Source organism: Natrix helvetica, assembly GCF_964273705.1.
Source record: "Natrix helvetica genome assembly, chromosome: 12".
NCBI lineage: Eukaryota > Metazoa > Chordata > Lepidosauria > Squamata > Natricidae > Natrix > Natrix helvetica.
In genome coordinates, this window is record NC_138556.1 from 8,625,901 (window position 1) to 8,644,265 (window position 18,365).

The 18,365-nt window shown below is 41.8% G+C and overlaps 1 protein-coding gene across 1 annotated transcript in view; it reads right to left on the bottom strand.

Annotated features, from left to right (window-relative positions):
* Positions 1-18,365, bottom strand: part of ADAMTS17 (ADAM metallopeptidase with thrombospondin type 1 motif 17) — a 138,008-nt gene that overhangs the window by 49,864 nt on the left and 69,779 nt on the right. Inside the window, exons 9-14 of the mRNA XM_081964964.1 lie at positions 11,545-11,685; positions 10,089-10,239; positions 7,813-7,914; positions 6,093-6,238; positions 3,533-3,699; positions 1,931-2,058 (exon numbers count right to left, since the gene is read on the bottom strand). Coding sequence (XP_081821090.1) covers positions 1,931-2,058; positions 3,533-3,699; positions 6,093-6,238; positions 7,813-7,914; positions 10,089-10,239; positions 11,545-11,685 — 835 coding nt within the window. The remainder of the gene's footprint in view (positions 1-1,930; positions 2,059-3,532; positions 3,700-6,092; positions 6,239-7,812; positions 7,915-10,088; positions 10,240-11,544; positions 11,686-18,365) is intronic.

An 18,365-nucleotide genomic window follows, 5' to 3' on the forward strand; every position in this document is an offset into this window, starting at 1 on the left:
TCTGGGCTATTCCCAGACCATTTCAGCAATGGAATATGATTATCTTTAAACTCCCCCCCCAAAGTGGTGTTAGTAGCCATCAAACCTCAAAAACACACTTTCCCCAAAAGGTTTCCACAATTTTGGCCACTACTGTATTCTCCAAAGCTCCTGGGGGCAGAACAAGAATAATAGGAGGAAAATTATCCAAGAGAGATCCAATCTAGAACTAAGGAGAAATTTCCTAATAGTGAGATCAATTAATCAGTAGAACGCCTTGCCTCCAGAAGCTGTGAGTGTTTCATCATTGGAGGTTTTCAAGAAGAGATGGGAAGCCATTTCTCCAGAATGGTATAGGATCTCCAGCTTGAGCAGGGGATTGAACTAGAAGACCTCCAAGGACCCTTCCAACCTTACTATTCTATGTTCTATGTTAACTTCACCACTCTGCTTTCTTAAACGAGTGTTTCGTGGCTGCCGAATTCACCGTGTCTGCAAAAATGAGGAATAGGCAACTTCCCTGGATCGCAGGGATCTCATCAGAGTTCTCACCACAGAATCGAGAAATTCCAAACATGTCCACCCACAGACTGGTAGAGCATAGGATTGCTATGTGTAGAAAATCCTGCGTTAAGACGCTGATATTTTCTGGTTCTTTTTTTAAAAAAAATAACTTAATTAGTGAGATGAACTCTGAGATTTTTCCAATGGATTCAATAGGTCAACCAACCATCTGCTGAGTTGAGGGAAGGCACTTCCTATGTTTGACGTTCTGCCTTCCCTAGTAGCTGCAAGAGATTTCTGTGGGACCAGGTTGGGTTTCCTGTCTTGGACATGCCAATGTAATGTGCAGGTTGATAAAGGTACTTGCCATCACTAGGAACATCGTTCTGTTTCCTGTACTAGTTCTCCACCCCAATACACTGATTTTAGTAGAGCGATGTTGCCAATCCAGCAAGGCCGATTCTCCCATCAACACAGAATTCCAGATGTTTCTCCTCTAAGAAATTCAACTATTGGAGTTCAAATGAGGGACCTTCAAAGAAAATAGTCCATAGTGACCTACGCTTTTGCTATCACAAAATTCCTCCTGAATTGTAATGGGAGCCAGACCTCAATTTTGCAAAGGTTTTCTGTACACAGTATCAAGTATTTTTCCATCATGTTTAATACAAAACTCAAACTTTTTGGAAACCCTGTTCCTTAGTGCTTGGTTCTTAATGTCTTCCAATTTATAACGAAATCATCAAAAGATAACCCCATCCATTTCTAGCACACAGCAAAAAATGCCAAACCTCCTGGGATCCTACAATGAGGACGCAGCAACTGAATGTCTGTATCAGTTTTTTTTCCATCTAGAAGTAAGGGGAATAGTTACTTCCATAGCAATAGCACTTAGACTTATATATCACTTCATAGTGCTTTTACAGCCCTCTCAAAGCGGTTTACAGAGTCAGCCTATTGCCCTCCAACAATCTGGGTCCTCATTTTACCCACCTCGGAAGGACGGAAGGCTGAGTCAACCTTGAGCCAGTCAGACTCGAACTGCTGGCAGTGGGCAGAGTTAGCCCGCAGTAGCAATAGCACTTAGACTTATATACCACTTCACAGGGCTCTACAGCCCTCTCTAAGCAGTTTACAAAGTCAGACTCTTGCCCCCAACAATCTGGGTCCTCATTTGACCCGCCTCGGAAGGAGGGAAAGCTGAGTCAACCTTGAGCCGGTGAGATTTGAACTGCCGAACTGCAGCTTTGCAGTCAGTGGAAGTAGCCTGCAGTACTGCACTCCAACCACTGCGCCACTTCGCCACTATAGCTACAGCCTTGCATTTCTTTTCATAAATATTATACTATTTGTTTTCAGTGGCCATGCCTTTCGTGAAACTCAGGATCACAGTACATTTTAGATGTTAGTTCAGATGAAATAGCGAACAAAAATTTTTTTACTCCACCTGGCACTTGCCATGAACACAGAGGTCGGTCTCATAAGGTCCACAGGGCGTACCGTCAATGACCCTATCAGACACCAACACAGGAGACTCTTTCCCAAACGGAGAACAATACAGCTCACAAGGCTTTTCTGAAAGAAAAACAACAGATGATGTTAACTAGTCAGGTCATGAAACGCCTACAAGAAAACCGCCAAGCGCAGAGAGCACCAAAGACTCTATAGTTGAACCCAGAGCTACACAGATCCTCTTTTATTGCAACCGATTTTAAATTTGACCAACTACCAGAAGCATAACACACCAGACCAGGGGTGTCAAACTCAAGGCCTGCTGGCCAGATCCGGCCCGCGGGGTGCTTAGATCTTGCTCACGGGGACATCCTGGAAACAGCAAAGGCCTGGCCCACGGTGACTCTGCCAGTGAAATTGGAGTTTTCACCCGCAGAGGGTTGCAGGTGTATGGAGCTGGTGGCAGAATCAGACAGTGAGGAGGCTGACTAAGCCACGCCCACCATGGCCACGCCCACCCAGCGACCAGGCAGAGAACCCATTGCCGAATTTTTTTTATAATATAATTTTTTTACATTTTTTTAAACATTAAAAAAAATCATTAAAAAAATTCTCATCCATTACGTACAGCATGTCGTTTGGTTACAAGCTTTGTGCCTCCACATTTTCAGTCACATATACAGTCACAAATTTTTCATCTAATATGAATAAGGTACCTTACTTTCATTTTACATCATGTGTTCAATTACAATTAATATTTCTTTCCTTTCAGCAAGCCTAATTCCCTTGCATTCTTAATTATCTATTTAATAACAATATACCTTTATGCAATCACTTATCTCATTCTAATTGTTCTTACAATGTAAAATCCCCCCCCAACTATTTATGTTTATATGTCACTACTTTCAATTATGCATAGTCCCATTGATCATCCATCAAGTATGTTTATGTTCATTGTTGTCCTTGTACATCATACATTCCAACAAAAATATTGTTCCTTCATTTTTGAATAAAGTAAAGTGCTGAAATTTTTGAAGCTTACCCCTGGATGTGATGATTAGAAAGAGTAGATTATGGAAAGAAGGAAACGTTGATGTAACCTTAGACAAAGAGGACAAGTATAATTGTATTGATCACTATTGCTGTTAAGAAGACCGGAGGGTGTTTAATTATTCTTTCTACTTTTTTCTATCCTTTCTACTTCTTTTTCTCTATTTCTGTTTTCGCCCCTTCTATTATTTTGCTCTAATTCCCTTATCTGTAACTCAAATGTTGCATTGGTTTTGGCCTGTGGGAAAACTTCTTTAATAAAAATTATACAGTGGTTCATCCTTAATTGGTTCGGGGAGACACGATGAGTACCAAAAATAAGGAGTACCCAAACAAATCTTTCCCATAGGGAATAATATAGTGAGTCACAAGGCAGCTAACACTGACAAGTTCTAGCTTGTGCGTTGAGTACCAAACAAATGATGACTACCGGGACTAATTTTCACTTCAAAATGTATTGAGTACCAAATTTGATGAGTTTCAAAGCAGTTGAGTACCAAAGTACCCCTGTATGCAAAACGTAGCGTTTTCATCAGCTAAAACTTACCATCCACGATGACAGCTGTCCATAAACTTTTCTTCTTGTTGGTCGAGCGGTCCTGAGATTGACACTGTTGGTCTCGGAAGGTGGACACTCCTCTGGGACACGGCAAGTTTTCACACACAGTGTGCTCCACACTTGCTCCTTGGCAGTTCTTACCTCCAGGGCCAGGCCTGTTAAGGGAGGAAAAATATGGACAGCTTGCATTGGTTTCTATCCCGTTATCCACAAAAGGTTGATGGGATATTTTGCACCATGTTTCTCCGAAAATAAGACAGGGTCTTATTTTCTTTTGATCCCTGAAATAAGCGCTTGGACTTATTTTTAGGGTGGTCTTATTATTTTTGAGGTGCAGGAGGCGGTGAGCATGGTCACCTCATGGCTGCTCCTGTGTTGCAATATTTTCGGGGAGGGCTTATTTTCGGAGGAGGGCTTATTTTAGCGCATGCGCTCAAAAGACCAATTGGGCTTATTATCTGGGGAGGTCTTATTTCCGGGGAAACAGGGTAAATAGAACTTCTTTTTGGACTGTTTAGAAAAGAAAACACAAATTCAAAGCAAAAAAAGATTTTCTTTGAGATGAATTTGACTTCTGGTGATTTCATACACCTTTCTGAAAACATCCATACGGACTAATGAGAATAGCAGCTACGACAGGGCGGGGGGGGGGGGGGAAGGCAATAAGGACAATAAATCAGGACTTAAAACAACAGAGGGCAAAATTCATTCAGGTACGGTCATCCTACCTACCATTGATTGAAAACAAAGAAGAAGTGTTTCACATCTAATGCAAACTTGTTTATGTTACATTTTTGAGGCAACTGACAACCCGGAATCTAGTGCTCTTTCTAAACGTGTGTTGAAATTTGAAATATTGTTTAGTGATTTAAAACACACACACACAAACACATCGCGGAAGATCTGTATCAACAAAAGATTAATTCCGGAAAACCAGGACTGCCAATAGCCAAAGTGGCAAGCAAAAAAATGGGTCATGCAGAAAGTATGTAAAATACATCTTGCAAATGCTTTTAAGCTACTCGGTTTAGTAAAGGAAGGGGCCAAACGGAATTTATGAATGGAAAAATGAGAAACTAAAAGAAACAGAGATTGGCAATACTGATTGTCCTTATTGCAGATTTACAGCCACTGATCATCTGTCCTCAAGTCACATTCAGACCCACAAGGTTTTTTAAAAAAATATATGCTGTTGTTTTACACACTTAAGTTTTAAAACAGTCTTAGCTGAGATCGGTAGAGATTTTTCTGGAGCTTGAACGTAGAACAGAAAAAGAAGTATTTTTCAAGAGAGGCTCACAATAACACTCTCCCTAACTGTGCCAATTATTCACGGCAGCGATACAGAAGTGGTTTTCCATACTTTCCTTCAGGATGTTTTGTTAAACATCCCCATCCAACTGACACCCTTGGGATTTACTAGTGGCCTCCCATTCCAGCGTTAATAAAATCTGACCTTGCATAGCTTTTTCAAGGTCAGCCAAGGTCATCTGCTAAAATGCAGAGAAGATTTACCAGTCCTAGGAAAGTAATGCTTTGGAGAGGGGATATTGTGTGACTGACAAACACAATGTGGCCAAGTGCCTACAACATGCTCTCCAAAAGTCGCCTGTCAGCCCTTCAAGACAGCCATGAGTTCTAATACTACCATTAAAGTAAGATTACAGTAACAAAATCTTGCAAATCTGAAAACATTTCTCAGCTTTCCCCACCGGTACTATTCAGAGAACTGGTGATGGGGGGCTCTTTCCGGGATGCTTTCCACTCTCCCATTCCTTCTGTGGGCTGAGATATCTCTTGCCTTACCCCTGACTAGTCTGTCAATAAAAAAAAACTAGTCAACTAAAATTCAATACTAAATTGGGGCCAGATAAGGCTCAATGGGATTCAAGAGGAGTTGGACTTGGATCATTTGTGGCAATGTAACAACTCTAAGCTGATGACATGTTTAATTCCACCCCTCCCCAGCTCTGCCTCCTCTTCGCCTACACTTTGTTAATGAAAACCAGTGAGAATGAGAGATTTAAGTGGCAAAACTGCTTTCAAATAATAGCTGTGATGGAGACGGGTGTGGTTTGGCTTATCCAGAAAATAGCTGCTGTTCTGAAACATGCAGGAATGAAAACTGAGAAGACTATTCTCCGTTTAAGTCCAGACTCTCCAAATGCTTTCTATCCCTTGAGACACAATTCCAAGTAAAGCACTGAGCTTCAGCCTTTACCATGCTTTCTTTTAATTTTCTAAAAATGCCTCTGGTATTTATTGTAAATAAATTTGTAAATTTATTTACAATTAAAGCAATGGTGGATGCTTTATAGCATGATTGTCCACTATTAAAATCATCTTCTTCTCCTTCTCCTTCTCTTCCTCCTCCTCCACCGCCACCTTCCTTCCTTCTTCCTTCCTTCTTCTTGAACAGGCACCACATCAGTTACTCCTGAATTAGGTAGCCGAGAAGCAGATGGGCTGGGCTTCCTATGAAGACATCTTTCAATGCTCCCTGAAGTGCTTTAAAGGTTTAGAGTCTCAGCGGAACGAGTCAACTTACGGAGGGTTGTCACATTTGCGTTGCCTGAACCTGGCCCCCGTTTCACACGTCCGGCTGCACATGCTCCATTGACTCCAGACGCTCCAGTCACCATCAATGTGTTCAGGGATGGGGGTTTTACTGACACACTCCCCCATTCGGCACCACTGGAAGGAAAAGAGACAAATCTTGGTTTGGCTACTTGAGAACCGTGACGCTTGCGGTCAGATTTAGTTATCACATCTAACATTGCGCTAAAATAAGCCCTACCCCCGAAAATAAGCCCTCCCCAAAAATATTGCAACACAGCAGCAGCCATGAGGTGACCACGCTTACCGCCTCCTGCACCTCAAAAATAATAAGACCTCCCCAAAAACAAGGCCAAACCCTTATTTCGGGGGTCAAAGGAAAATAAGACCCTGTCTTATTTTCAGGGAAACACAGTAGTACCAATACTCATCCTTGTTAGGGATGTAACCCTAGGCTTGGCTTGCCAATGTATATAAGCTAAGATTACTTTACTGTTACTTTAAATGATTCAGAGATGTAATTCAGCTATAAGAGGGAGCCAGAATGGCTGTTAGATCTCTCTCTCTGTTTTGTTAGAAGCTGGTCGGTGTATTTTTGAGGTATTGTGGTTTGCTACTGTTAGCTACTTTGTGGGTTAAACTGAGAATATTGATAAGTGACTGAACCATGTATGACTTGGACTGTAAACTGACCTCTGAATATATATATTTCTACATCGTAAACTACTATATTTTTATACTATTCAGTGTCTCTGTATGCTGGTTTGTGCATGTTATTCCATATCACTCTCATTACGGTTCTCTGCATACTCACTCTTCTAACGGGGAGCTTAATTACTTAACAATCCTTACTATCTGGTCCAGAGGTGTAAAAACAGTTTTTTTCAGAAATAAAGTTGATTTTCTCCAGGAGTTTTACCTAGTCAGCCCCACATTCTGTCCCATCCAGAGGAGGATAAATGTATAAATGTATTTATGTCTGCTGCTGTTAAGAAGAGCAGAAGGGATTTAATTCTTCCTTCTTTTGTTTTTTCTTTCTTTTCTACTTCTTTTTCCACATTCCCTTTTTCACTTGTCTATTACTCTATTTCCCTTATCTTTAACTGAAATATTGCATTGTTTTTAGTAAGTGGGGAAACTTCTTTTATAAAAATTATACAGTGCAGTGGTGGGATTCAACATTTTTACTACCGGTTCTGTGGACATGGCTTGGTGGGTGTGGTGTAGCTTGGTGGGCATGGCTTGGTGGGAGTGGCAAGGGAAGGATACTGTAAAATCTCCATTCCCTCTCCACTCCAGGGGAAGGTTACTGCAAAGTCTCCATTTCCTCCCAATCTGCTGGGACTCAAGAGGCAAAGAATAGATGGCCAGTCAGGTGGTATTTACTGGTTCTCCGAACTACTCAAAATTTCCACTACTGGTTTTCCAGAAATGGTCAGAACCTGCTGAATACCACCTCTGATACAGTGGGACCTTAATACTCATCATTAATTGGTTCTGGGCAACACAACGAGTACCAAAAACAATGAGTACACAACACATTTTCCCCCTAAAGAATAATATAGTGAGTCACAAGGCAGCCGATACAGACAAGTTCTGGCTTGTGCATTGAGTACCAAACAAACGACAACTACCGGGACAAAGGTTTTGCATTAAAATGCGTCAAATACCAGATTCTATGAAGTAGAGTTGATTTTCTCCAGGGGTTTTACCTTGTCAGCCCCACATTCTGTCCCATCCAAAGGAGGATCCAGTTTGGTTTTACAAGAGGCATCCCCTTCCACAAGGCACCAGAGACCAGCGCACATCAAATGCTGCCAGCAGAAAGGAAGAATTGAAATTACTTTGCTTAGAGATGCCACTATTGCAAGGAAAAAGGCACAAAGCTTCATTAAACCTCTCCGAATGGAGCATTCTCTGATTTCTTTTTTTACTTTTTACAAATACGTTTTCAAAAAAAATAAATCTGCATGGAAAAATTAACGAATGCATCAAACAACCAAGCACATCCTCAAATTCAGAAATCAAAGTATTCCTCTACAGAAGATGAGAAGGGGAGAGAGTTTAAACTGTTTTCATGTTAACTGTGGTTAATATAACTTTGAAGAAACTGCTGGATAATGTGCAATAAATCAGCCATGGAGTTTGACTCACAGATTATTAATTGCAATGGTTTTTATTTGAAAAATTTAACACAGTAAAATGAATATCAGTTTGCATTTGTGGACATGTTTCATCACAATGTAAGGGAAAACTCATGAAACATCTATAAAATAAATATTTTCTATTTGCTCTCCACCTTACGGTGAGATGGGCAGCAAACAAATTTAATAAACATTTTTTAAAAAAATATTTATTTTTTAAAAAAGTAAATAGCATCAGAATTTCATTCTGTGGACCATTGTGTACAAAGAAAAGTGGCAATAAAGGTTTTCTTTTCTTTTCTTACCTTACCTTACTCTACCCTACCCTACATTCTATTCTATTCTATTCCACTCCACTCTACACTATTTTATTCTATTCTGCAGTTATTCTATTCTATTCTGTTCTGTTCTGTTCTATTCCACTCCACTCCACTCTACTCTATTTTATTCTATTCTGCATTTATTCTATTCTATTCTATTCTATTCTACCCTACCCTACCCTACCCTACCCTACCCTACCCTACCCTACCCTATCCATCTTATGTTTGGTGTTGCCAACATTTAGGGGGAAACAAAGGAAATTCTGTAGGCCTAACTATCCTCAAGAATTTGGTATTTTACAAACATTTCACACACAAAAGTCACATTCAAGAATTCCTTGAATAAGAAAATCCAACACGGAGGACTAAAAAAATGAAACCAATCGTCAGGAGCTTCAACTGAGGAACACAAACTCGTTTCTCCCTAGAAAACTCATTGGAAAAATTCTTTATTTTAGTCCCTTGTACCAGGACCACCTTTCAAAAGATACTTTCAGAGATGCTGAGGCTAAGAAGAGGTATGAGAAACCTCTGAGAAACACAAGTTAGCTTTCTTTCTTTCTAAAGAAGGCGAAGCTCCCTTTTTTTCATGTTGCTTAAGGAGCTTGCCAGGATCAACATAAACAAAGTAGAACGGTTAGGATTTGAAATTCAAGCACGCAACCCAAGCCTCTTTATTACTTTGGCACATCGTTTTATGAAAGAGGGGAAAGTAGGAAACAGACACCTTATTTTCGTATCAGATTTCAGGTAGCTGGAATTGTTACAATAAGGAAGATTGAGGGACTATTGGGCAGGATCTATTTTGACTCCATTTGGATTATTTATGAATCCACTGGCAGCAGTAAAGATCCATAATAAAGCATATGGGCTAGTCGTTCCCGACTCTAGGGGGCGGTGCTCATCTCTGTTTCAAAGCCGAAGAGCCAGCGCCGTCCGAAGACGTCTCCGTGGCCATGTGGCCGGCATGACTAAATGGTAAAGGTGCACGGAATGCTGTTACCTTCCCACCAAAGGCGCTCCCTATTTTTCTACTTGCATTTTTAACGTGCTTTCGAACTGCTAGGTTGGCAGAAGCTGGGACAAGTCACTGGAGCTCACTCCGTTATGTGGCGCTAGGGATTCGAACCGCCAAACTGCCGACCTTTCTGATCGACAAGCTCAGCGTCTTAGCCACTGAGTCACCGTGTCCCTTCGTAACGCAGCGGTAAAGATCCACAATAAAGCTTCAGTCACTGAGCAAGTCACCCACCCTCTGCAGTTTAAGCAATGAATACATTCTGTGCTTTACATTCTGACCTATTGCACAGCAGGTTTTAAAAAAAAAAAACAAGGAGAGTGTGACATTGAAAACAATGAAATATTTCTAATTTTCATACCTTGCCAAAAAAAAAAAATACTGTCTCCAAAGCAAAAGGAGGTGTTTCCTACCATGTGTTTGCCCCAGGAAGAAACCTCTGTTGTATAGTCCCACAATAATGTTACCATTTTGTTTGTTATCTGTTCTTTTATGATCCATATTACCTCCATATTCTTACAGAAAGTTGCATTGGTTCCAAAGAGGATCTGGCATTGCTCATCGGCACTATAATGCATTCCTGGGAGTTTATAAGGCAGGCGGACAGCATAGTGGCTACGGGGGTCTGTCACCAGCAAACAGTTGCTGACTTTGGACCTGGGGAATCAAAAGACATATAGATGTGCTCAGCCATCTCAGTTCCAACATACAGTCTGCTAGGGAATTACGTTATTTCTTAAGGTTCTTCAAATTCAGAAAATACCATTCGGGCCTACCAAGAATGCTAAACGTGCTTTGCAATATATAGTAAATTTTACAGCCAACATTAAAAGCACTAGCACATGAGCACTAGAGGTGGAGCTCTCGCCTCACAATTAGGAGACTGTGAGTTTGATCCTAGGTAGAGGCAGATATTTCTCTCTCCGGGCACGATGAGAATATATCTGCTGGATATTACTCCGCATTGGCAACAGGAATGGCATCTGGCCAGTAAGCTCCATTCAAGTTGCCCAGACTCTACTCCTCAAGGGATTATGGAGTCATTAAAAGAAGACGATGGTTAAAAGCACTAGTGCATCAATAAACACCAGGGCATGTCAAAACACCAAAGACCTCTGTGGAAAATACCAGAGATACTGAATGCAATTTTAAGAGACACGCCTGAAATTAAATTCCTGCTTGATGATGATCTTAAATTATAACAGGGGAAATCTGCTCTATTGCTTCTCAACAGATTCTGGTGAACAAATATCACATCAGCTCTAAAGGTTGGCTAGAAACAGGCAGTGACTTTAGGAATTAAATTGAAAATGGTGGTAATTGCCATTCAACCTCCTCCGTCTCCTGCACATCCTTGGAACATGATGTCTAATCGCACCTTCTCCAGCTATCACGTCAAAAAGCAAAATCATGTTCTTCATTGCTTCATTCTACTCAGGGCCTGGGTTGGCAATGGTACAAGGTGCGGAAATGCTGTATGGTGGGACATGATAATGCAAGATAAGTCTTACTAGACAGTACAGAGGGGAGGTAGATACTTCACTGAGCACTGATGTTGGCTCAGAGTTTGAGAGAGATCAGCGGAGAATCTCAGGTTTCTGTTATTTTTGCCAATGCTTGTTAAAACACAGAACCAGATATTTATTCCCCAACTGAAAGAGCCATTCAGAAGCATCCTAACACATTTCTATTGTCACAAAACATGGGCAGAATTTGAAGTAAAAAAATGACAGCAACTCCAGGATACTTTTCAAGAAGTTGTCAAAAAGTTGTCAAGCTGACATTTCGCCATCATAAAAGCTTCTGTTCTCCTGCCAATAATTTTTCTGAAGGCCGGGATGCATAAAGCAGAGCCAGGTTGACTTCAGGACCCGTCACTGAGAATCGTTCCTCATTTCAACCGAGAAGATAAAAGACTATGGATTATGATTCAAATGTTTCGCAGTTAGCAAGTATTCTTACTTTAAAAACTTTTCAAGGTCATCTCGGCTGCAGGAAGACCAGGACAGGTCACTGGGGTTTCTGCCCTTCACCCATTCTCCAGACATGATGTGAGATCGCCCAGCGCAGGACAAGTGGTCATCATCGTGACTCATACCCATGCTAAAAGAAGAGAGGAGAGAGGAGAGGGAGAGAGGGAAGGAGAAAGGAAGAGAGAGATGAAGAGAAGAAGAAGAGAGAGAGCAAATGTGAGAGAGGGAGAAAGAAAGGAAGGAAGGAAGAGAGAGAGGAAGAGAGGAAGAAAGAGAGAGAGAAAGAGGAAGGAAGGAAGGAAGGAAGGAAGGAAGGAAGGAAGGAAGGAAGGAAGGAAGGAGGGAGGGAGGGAGGGAGGGAAGAAGCAGATAGGTTAACAAACACTGTGCCTATGATTTGTAGATTCAGATTCTTAATCTTTTTAAAAAAATAATAGAACAAAATACTTTTGTATAATATAACAAAAACAAAACACACTTCTTCGATGTTGGCAGACCCAAAGCTCTGGAAAAGAGATTTTGAGACAGATAACCTAACCAGCTGCTAGCTTAAGAGCTCATATAGTTTAGGTATTGGAATTGTTCAAAGAGTATGTTACAGAATGAAAAATATTCCGAACTGAAGAAGCTTCTTGGATGAAAAGCAAAACGTCTTCAAGGGGGAAAAAAAACACCAAGGAAATCCAGTTGCTTTTTGGAAAAAGCATCTTTGGGACAACCATGACCTGAATGACTGAGAATCTCCAGAAACGTAAACGATCTAAGCCAGGGGTGTCCAAACTTGGGAACTTTAAGACTTGTGGACTTCAACTCCCAGAATTCCCCAGCCAGCCATGCTGGCTGGGGAATTCTGGGAGTTGAAGTCCACAAGTCTTAAAGTTCCCAAGTTTGGACACCCCTGATCTAAGCCCCAGAGTTCACTGTAACAGCATTGCCAAAAAGGCATTAAGAGTTGTTAACCTAATTTTGCGAAGCTTCTTCTCCCGCAACATTGTACTGCAAACTGGGGCATACAAAACCTTTGCCAGACCAATTCTCGAATACAGCTCGTCTGCCTGGAATCCACACTGTATATCGGACATTAATACGATTGAAGTTCAGGTTCAGAGGTATTTCATGAGAGGAGAATTCCACTCCTCTGCTCACAATAGAATCCCTAATGCCACCAGGCTTGAAATTTTGGACAATCTGGAACTACGCTGCCTGTGGTTTGACCTAAGCATAGGACACAAAATTGTTTGCTACAACGTCCTACCTGTCAATGACTACTTCAGTTTCAACCGCAATAATACACAGGCAAACAATAGTTACAATCTCAATATAAACCGCTCCAAACTCGATTGCAGAAAATACGATTTCAGCAACAGAGTGGTCAACGCCTGGAATGCTCTACCTGACTCCGTTGTTACATCCTCAAATCCTCACAGCTTCAACCTCCGACTGTCTAGCGTGGACCTCACCCCATTCCTAAGAGGTCCGTAAAGGGAATATGCATAAGAGCATAAGAGTGTGCCTACCGTCCCTGTCCTACTGTCTCCATTTATTTGTACTCATTTCCTTCTTCATGTCCATGTTTATACTCAGACCTGTTATCTGGTTCATGTTTGACTAACTAAATAAAATAAAAATAAATATAACAAAGAAGTTGATTAGGGATGATCCAGTTAGTGGGCCTTCTTGATCTAAAGCAGCATATGACAGCCACAACATAATAGGAAAAGACGTTACACATGTTTCTATTGAAAAACGAAATAGCTCGTTAACAGCTGGAAGCCCAGTGCCTCAACAGATGTGCATTCAGGAACACCCAGACCCCTTTATTCAGTGAAAGGCTCGTAAACCTCACTTAAACAATGCCTTGGTGTTTTGTGCATGGAGCTCTTGTGGTTGAGGTCATGTAATCCCTTCCTGAAATGAGCTTCTTTTTTTAAAAAGGGAATTCTGGGAAAACTGCTCCTCTGAGCCACTTACAAAGACCTCTCTGTCTTCAGACTCAAAAGGCGAAAATAAGTGGGAAGTGCAAGGAATGTTATTAATTGCCTTTAGGTTGCCCGGCTCTATTCAAGGAGGATATAATATTCTCAAGGCTGTACAGTTCATTAAAATGTTAATTGATGCTAGTTAATTTGCCCGTATTGCTTTGACCGAAAAGAACCCTTATTGGAGGAATTGGGTATGGCTAGTCTACTGAAAAGGACTTAGGGTGGTCTGACCTAGGCTTCCTGAGAGCATGAAGCAAACTCCTGGTCCCGACAAAAACACCTTTTATTAATTGACTGTGAATTCTACTCATTCACATCCAGCAAAGTCTTTCAAGGGAGGATTTACAGTCACAGACCTTATCTGGCTTGGAGAGCTGCCAGGCCGATATCTGCAAAACTGGGCAAGGAGTCTCGGAGAGTCACGAACCAATTAAGCGAACTAATTGTCTCCTGCAAACTCCATTCCCCTTTCACTCCTCTTTTATTTCCTATGGGAGGGGCCATTCATCGTCCACCTGTGGCCTTACTCTCAAGTCGAACCTTGTCCCTTAGCTGTTCCCTTCGTCTGGCAACTCTGTGCATGCACACACTGGGAACAGGCTCCAGCTGTTCTCCTGCCCCACTGATGTCTGACTCTGAAGGCAGCTGATCATCGGCATATGGCTCTGGCCCCCCTCTCTGCCTCCGACGCAGAGCCCTCATCAGAGCCTTCCCCAGACTCCAGGGCTGGCCCATGTTCCTCCCCAACCTCCTCACTGTCCGAATCTGCTGCCAGCTCTGCTGGCAGGCCAGAACACAGGAGTGACCTGAAAGCAATATTCCATTATTTAAGGGGCTGCCACAAAGAAGAGGGGGCCAACTTATTTTCCAAACCATCAGAAGAAGACAAGAAACAATAGATGGAAATTAATCAAGGAGAGAAGCAACCTGGAATTAAGGAGAAACTTGCTAATAGTGAGAACAATCAACCAGCGGAACAGAAGTTGCCTTCAGAAGTTGTGGGTGCTTCATCACTGGAGGCTTTTAAGATGAGATTGGACAACTATTTGTCTGAAATGGTCTAGGGTCTCCTGCTTGAGCAGGACTAGAAGACTGGCTGGACTAGAAGACCTCCAAGGTCCCTTCCAGCTCTATTCTGATTGATTGATTCTCTCAGGATTTCTCCACAAACAGAATCTGCTTCCTACCCATCTTTTACTAGAAGGGCTCCGGAAATAGGATACAAGAGCACCTTTCCAGAGATCTCAGATTGGGATAGTTTGCCCCCACCCCACACCCTTTTGGAAAAATGAAACATGAATTCAATACTTTCTGATGTTTGATATTCCCAAAGAGGATTTCCTGAAATAGGACGGGATTATTACAACAACGTCTTACTTTCCCACGCAGCCCATTCCTCTTCTTCTTCTTGCTCAAAACAATTCATAGCTAATTTCACCAGGTTTGGGAGCGAAAGATGGCTAAAACATCAGGGCTGATGCAGCTGTTGTAAAAACTGGAGGGAACGGAGGAATTTGTTCATATGTCGGTGATGCTACCCAGATACCTTTTCCATGGATGAATCAAATAATCAAATATCAAATAATAGGCAATCCTCGACTTACGACCTGTTGAGACCAAATTTTCTGTCGCTAAGCGAGACATTTGTTAAATGAATTGTGTCCAGTTTTACGACCTTTCTTGCCTTGCAGTTAGTAAGTGAATCACTGCAGTTGTTAAGCTAATAACATGGTGGTGAAGTGAATCTGACTTCCTCATTCCACAATTAACCAGTGGAACAGCTTGTCTCCAGAAATCGTCGGTGCTTCATCATTGGAAGTTTTTAAGAAAAGACTAGACAGCCACTTGTACGAAATAGTATAAGTTCTCCTGCTTGAGCAGGGGGCTGGACTAGAAGACCTCCAAGGTCCCTTCCAGCTCTGTTCTATTCCATTCCATTCCATTCTGTTTCAATCTATTCTACTCTACTCTACTCTACTCTACTCTACTCTACTCTACTCTACTCTATTCTTCCATTCCATTCCATTCTATTCCACCCCACACCACTCTACTCTTCCACTCCACTCCACTCTACTCTATTCTTCCATTCCATTCCACTCCACTCTACTCTTCCATTCCATTCTACTCCACTCCACTCTACTCTACTCTATTCTTCCATTCCACTCCACTCCACTCTACTCTAATCTACTCTTCCATTCCATTCCATTCTGTTCCATTTCACTCCACTCCACTCTACTCTTCCACTCCACTCCACTCCACTCCACTCTACTCTTCCACTCCACTCCACTCCACTTCACTCTACTCTAATCTATTCTTCCATTCCATTCCATTCCATTCCACTCCACTCCACTTCACTCTACTCTAATCTACTCTTCCATTCCATTCCAATCCATTCCACTCCACTCCACTTCACTCTACTCTAATCTACTCTTCCATTCCATTCCAATCCATTCTATTCTATTCTATTCTATTGACTTTGCTTGTCAGAAAGTCACGAAAAGTGATCAAGTGACCTTGGGACACTTCAAATATTATAAATATGAACCAGCTGTCAAGCATCCAGATTTTGATCACATTGGCATGGAGATGCTACAATCTAAATGTGAAAAATGGTCAGAAGTCACTTTTTTTTCAATGATGTAATTTCGAATGATCACTAAACCAGCGGTTATAAGTCGAAGATTATGTATTCGGTATTATAATATATTATGAGTGTAGAATTCAAAGCAGGAGGGAAATGTTCCTACTAGTTGCTTAATTAAGGGAATCTATTTTCAGACATGATTCTTCAGGGTTCCTTAGAGCAGAGTAGAGAAATACAATAAAGCAATATAAAGTGGATCTAGCTCAGTGGTGAAATTCAATTTTTTTACCTCCCGGTTCTGTGGGCGTGGCATGGTGGGCGTGGCATGGTGGCCGTGGCAGGAGAAGGATACTGCAAAATCTCCATTCCCACCCCACTCTGGGGCCAGCCGGAGACGGCATTTGCCGGTTCTCCGAACTACTCAAAATTTCCATTACCGGTTCTCCAGAACCTGTCAGAACCTGCTGGATTAAACCCCTGGTCTAGCTGTCTAGGGAGACTCTCAGTCATCCAGGCCAAGGTTGTCCCAAAGGTACTTTTCAAAAGACAGCCAGATTTTCTTGTTGTTGTTTTTTTCCTTTTGAAAGACATTTTGCTTCTCATCCAAGAAGCTTCTACAGAACTTCCTGGATGAGAAGCAAAATCTTTTCAAAAGGTAAAAAAAAAAGCCAAGAAAATCCAGTTGCCTTTTGAAAATCATCTTTGGAACAGTAGGTCTAGCTTAAATTTCTTGCTTCCCCCCTCCCCCTGTCATCCTTATACAGTGTTGGACTACAACTCCCATAACCCTTGGACAACATCTGGCTGGAGCAAACTGGCTCAGCTTCCAGAGACTAACGGTCTCACCCCAAAACTTCACTAGAATCAGCATTCTGCTTGATGAGAACATGCAGTTATAACTAACATAAACCTTTCTTTGTCTTATTAAAACAGTATTTTCCCCCTTAGGACCATCTCAACACTCCACCCAGTGCCACAAAGCCTTTTTCCCATCCCAATAAAACATTTATGGTTGGCTGTTTGGAAACATTCTACTTCCCCCCCCTCCTTTTGGTCAATGTGCCTAAAATAAAATTTGGGGGGGAAAAACAACAACTCGAAAGCTACAGCTTAAAATAAAGCTACAATAAAGCTTTGAAGAAAGAGGGATAAAAAGAACTGCAATGTTCTATAGGATAAATCCTGCTATCTGGATGGAAGCTGGGAGGTTTTCGTTCAAAGCAGTCATATCACATCTTTTTGACTCATTTTTTTCTGTCCTTGGTGGAGCTGAATGTTAGACATTTTTACTGGTATTTCATACTGAAGCTGCATTAACTGGAAAGAAGCCAGGGGCTGAACTGATTCAGCATGTTAAAACTTGTTGTGGCCTGACAGCACAGTCAGACAGTGAGGAGGTTGGGGAGGAACATGGGCCAGTCCTGGAGCTCTGTGTCGGAGGCAGAGTTGGGGCCAGGACCGTCTGACAGTTATCAGCTGCCTTCGAAGTCAGACATCAGTGAGGCAGAAGAACAGCTGGAGCCTGTTCCCAGTGTGTGCATGCGCAGAGCTGCCAGAAGAAAAGAACAGCTAAGAAATCAGGGTCGACTTGGGAGTAAAGCCGTAGGTGGATGGTGAATGGCCCCTCCCAAAGGAAATAAAAGAGGAGCAAAAGGAGAATGGGCTTTTGCAGGAAACAATTCGATTGTTTGTTCGTTCGTTTCAGGAGTGTGAAGATCGGTTCATTTGGAAAATATTTACATGGCAGCTTTCTAAGCTAGATAAGGTCTGTGGTTATAACTTCACCTTTGAAAGACTGTTCACCAGGCCTTTGCTGAAGGTGAACGAGAGGAATTCACATTTGCTTAATAAAAGGGGTTGTGTCGGAACCAGGAATCTGCTTCGTGCTTTTCGGGGAAGCCTAGATCAGAACAAAACTATTTCATTTGCCTAAGCAGCAAATCTTCAGGTACACAGAGATTAGCTTTATAATCAGGGATTTGAATTTGGACTTCATGGCAGGGAGCTGAGAAGCTCATTCAGGATCACTCAAGGTCAGTTGACAGAACTCTCTTCAGATTTCGCTTTGCAAATGTCAAAAAGGGTTGGCAAGCAGGATGAGACCTTTAGATTACCCTGACCTATATTAGCAGTCTGGCTTTCTAAATTAGCTGGATTGAAACAAAGCATTTTTTTCTGCCCAACATGCTTCTAATTTTGGCTCTCACTCTTGTTACTAGAAGCAGGGAATTGGACTTAGGCTGC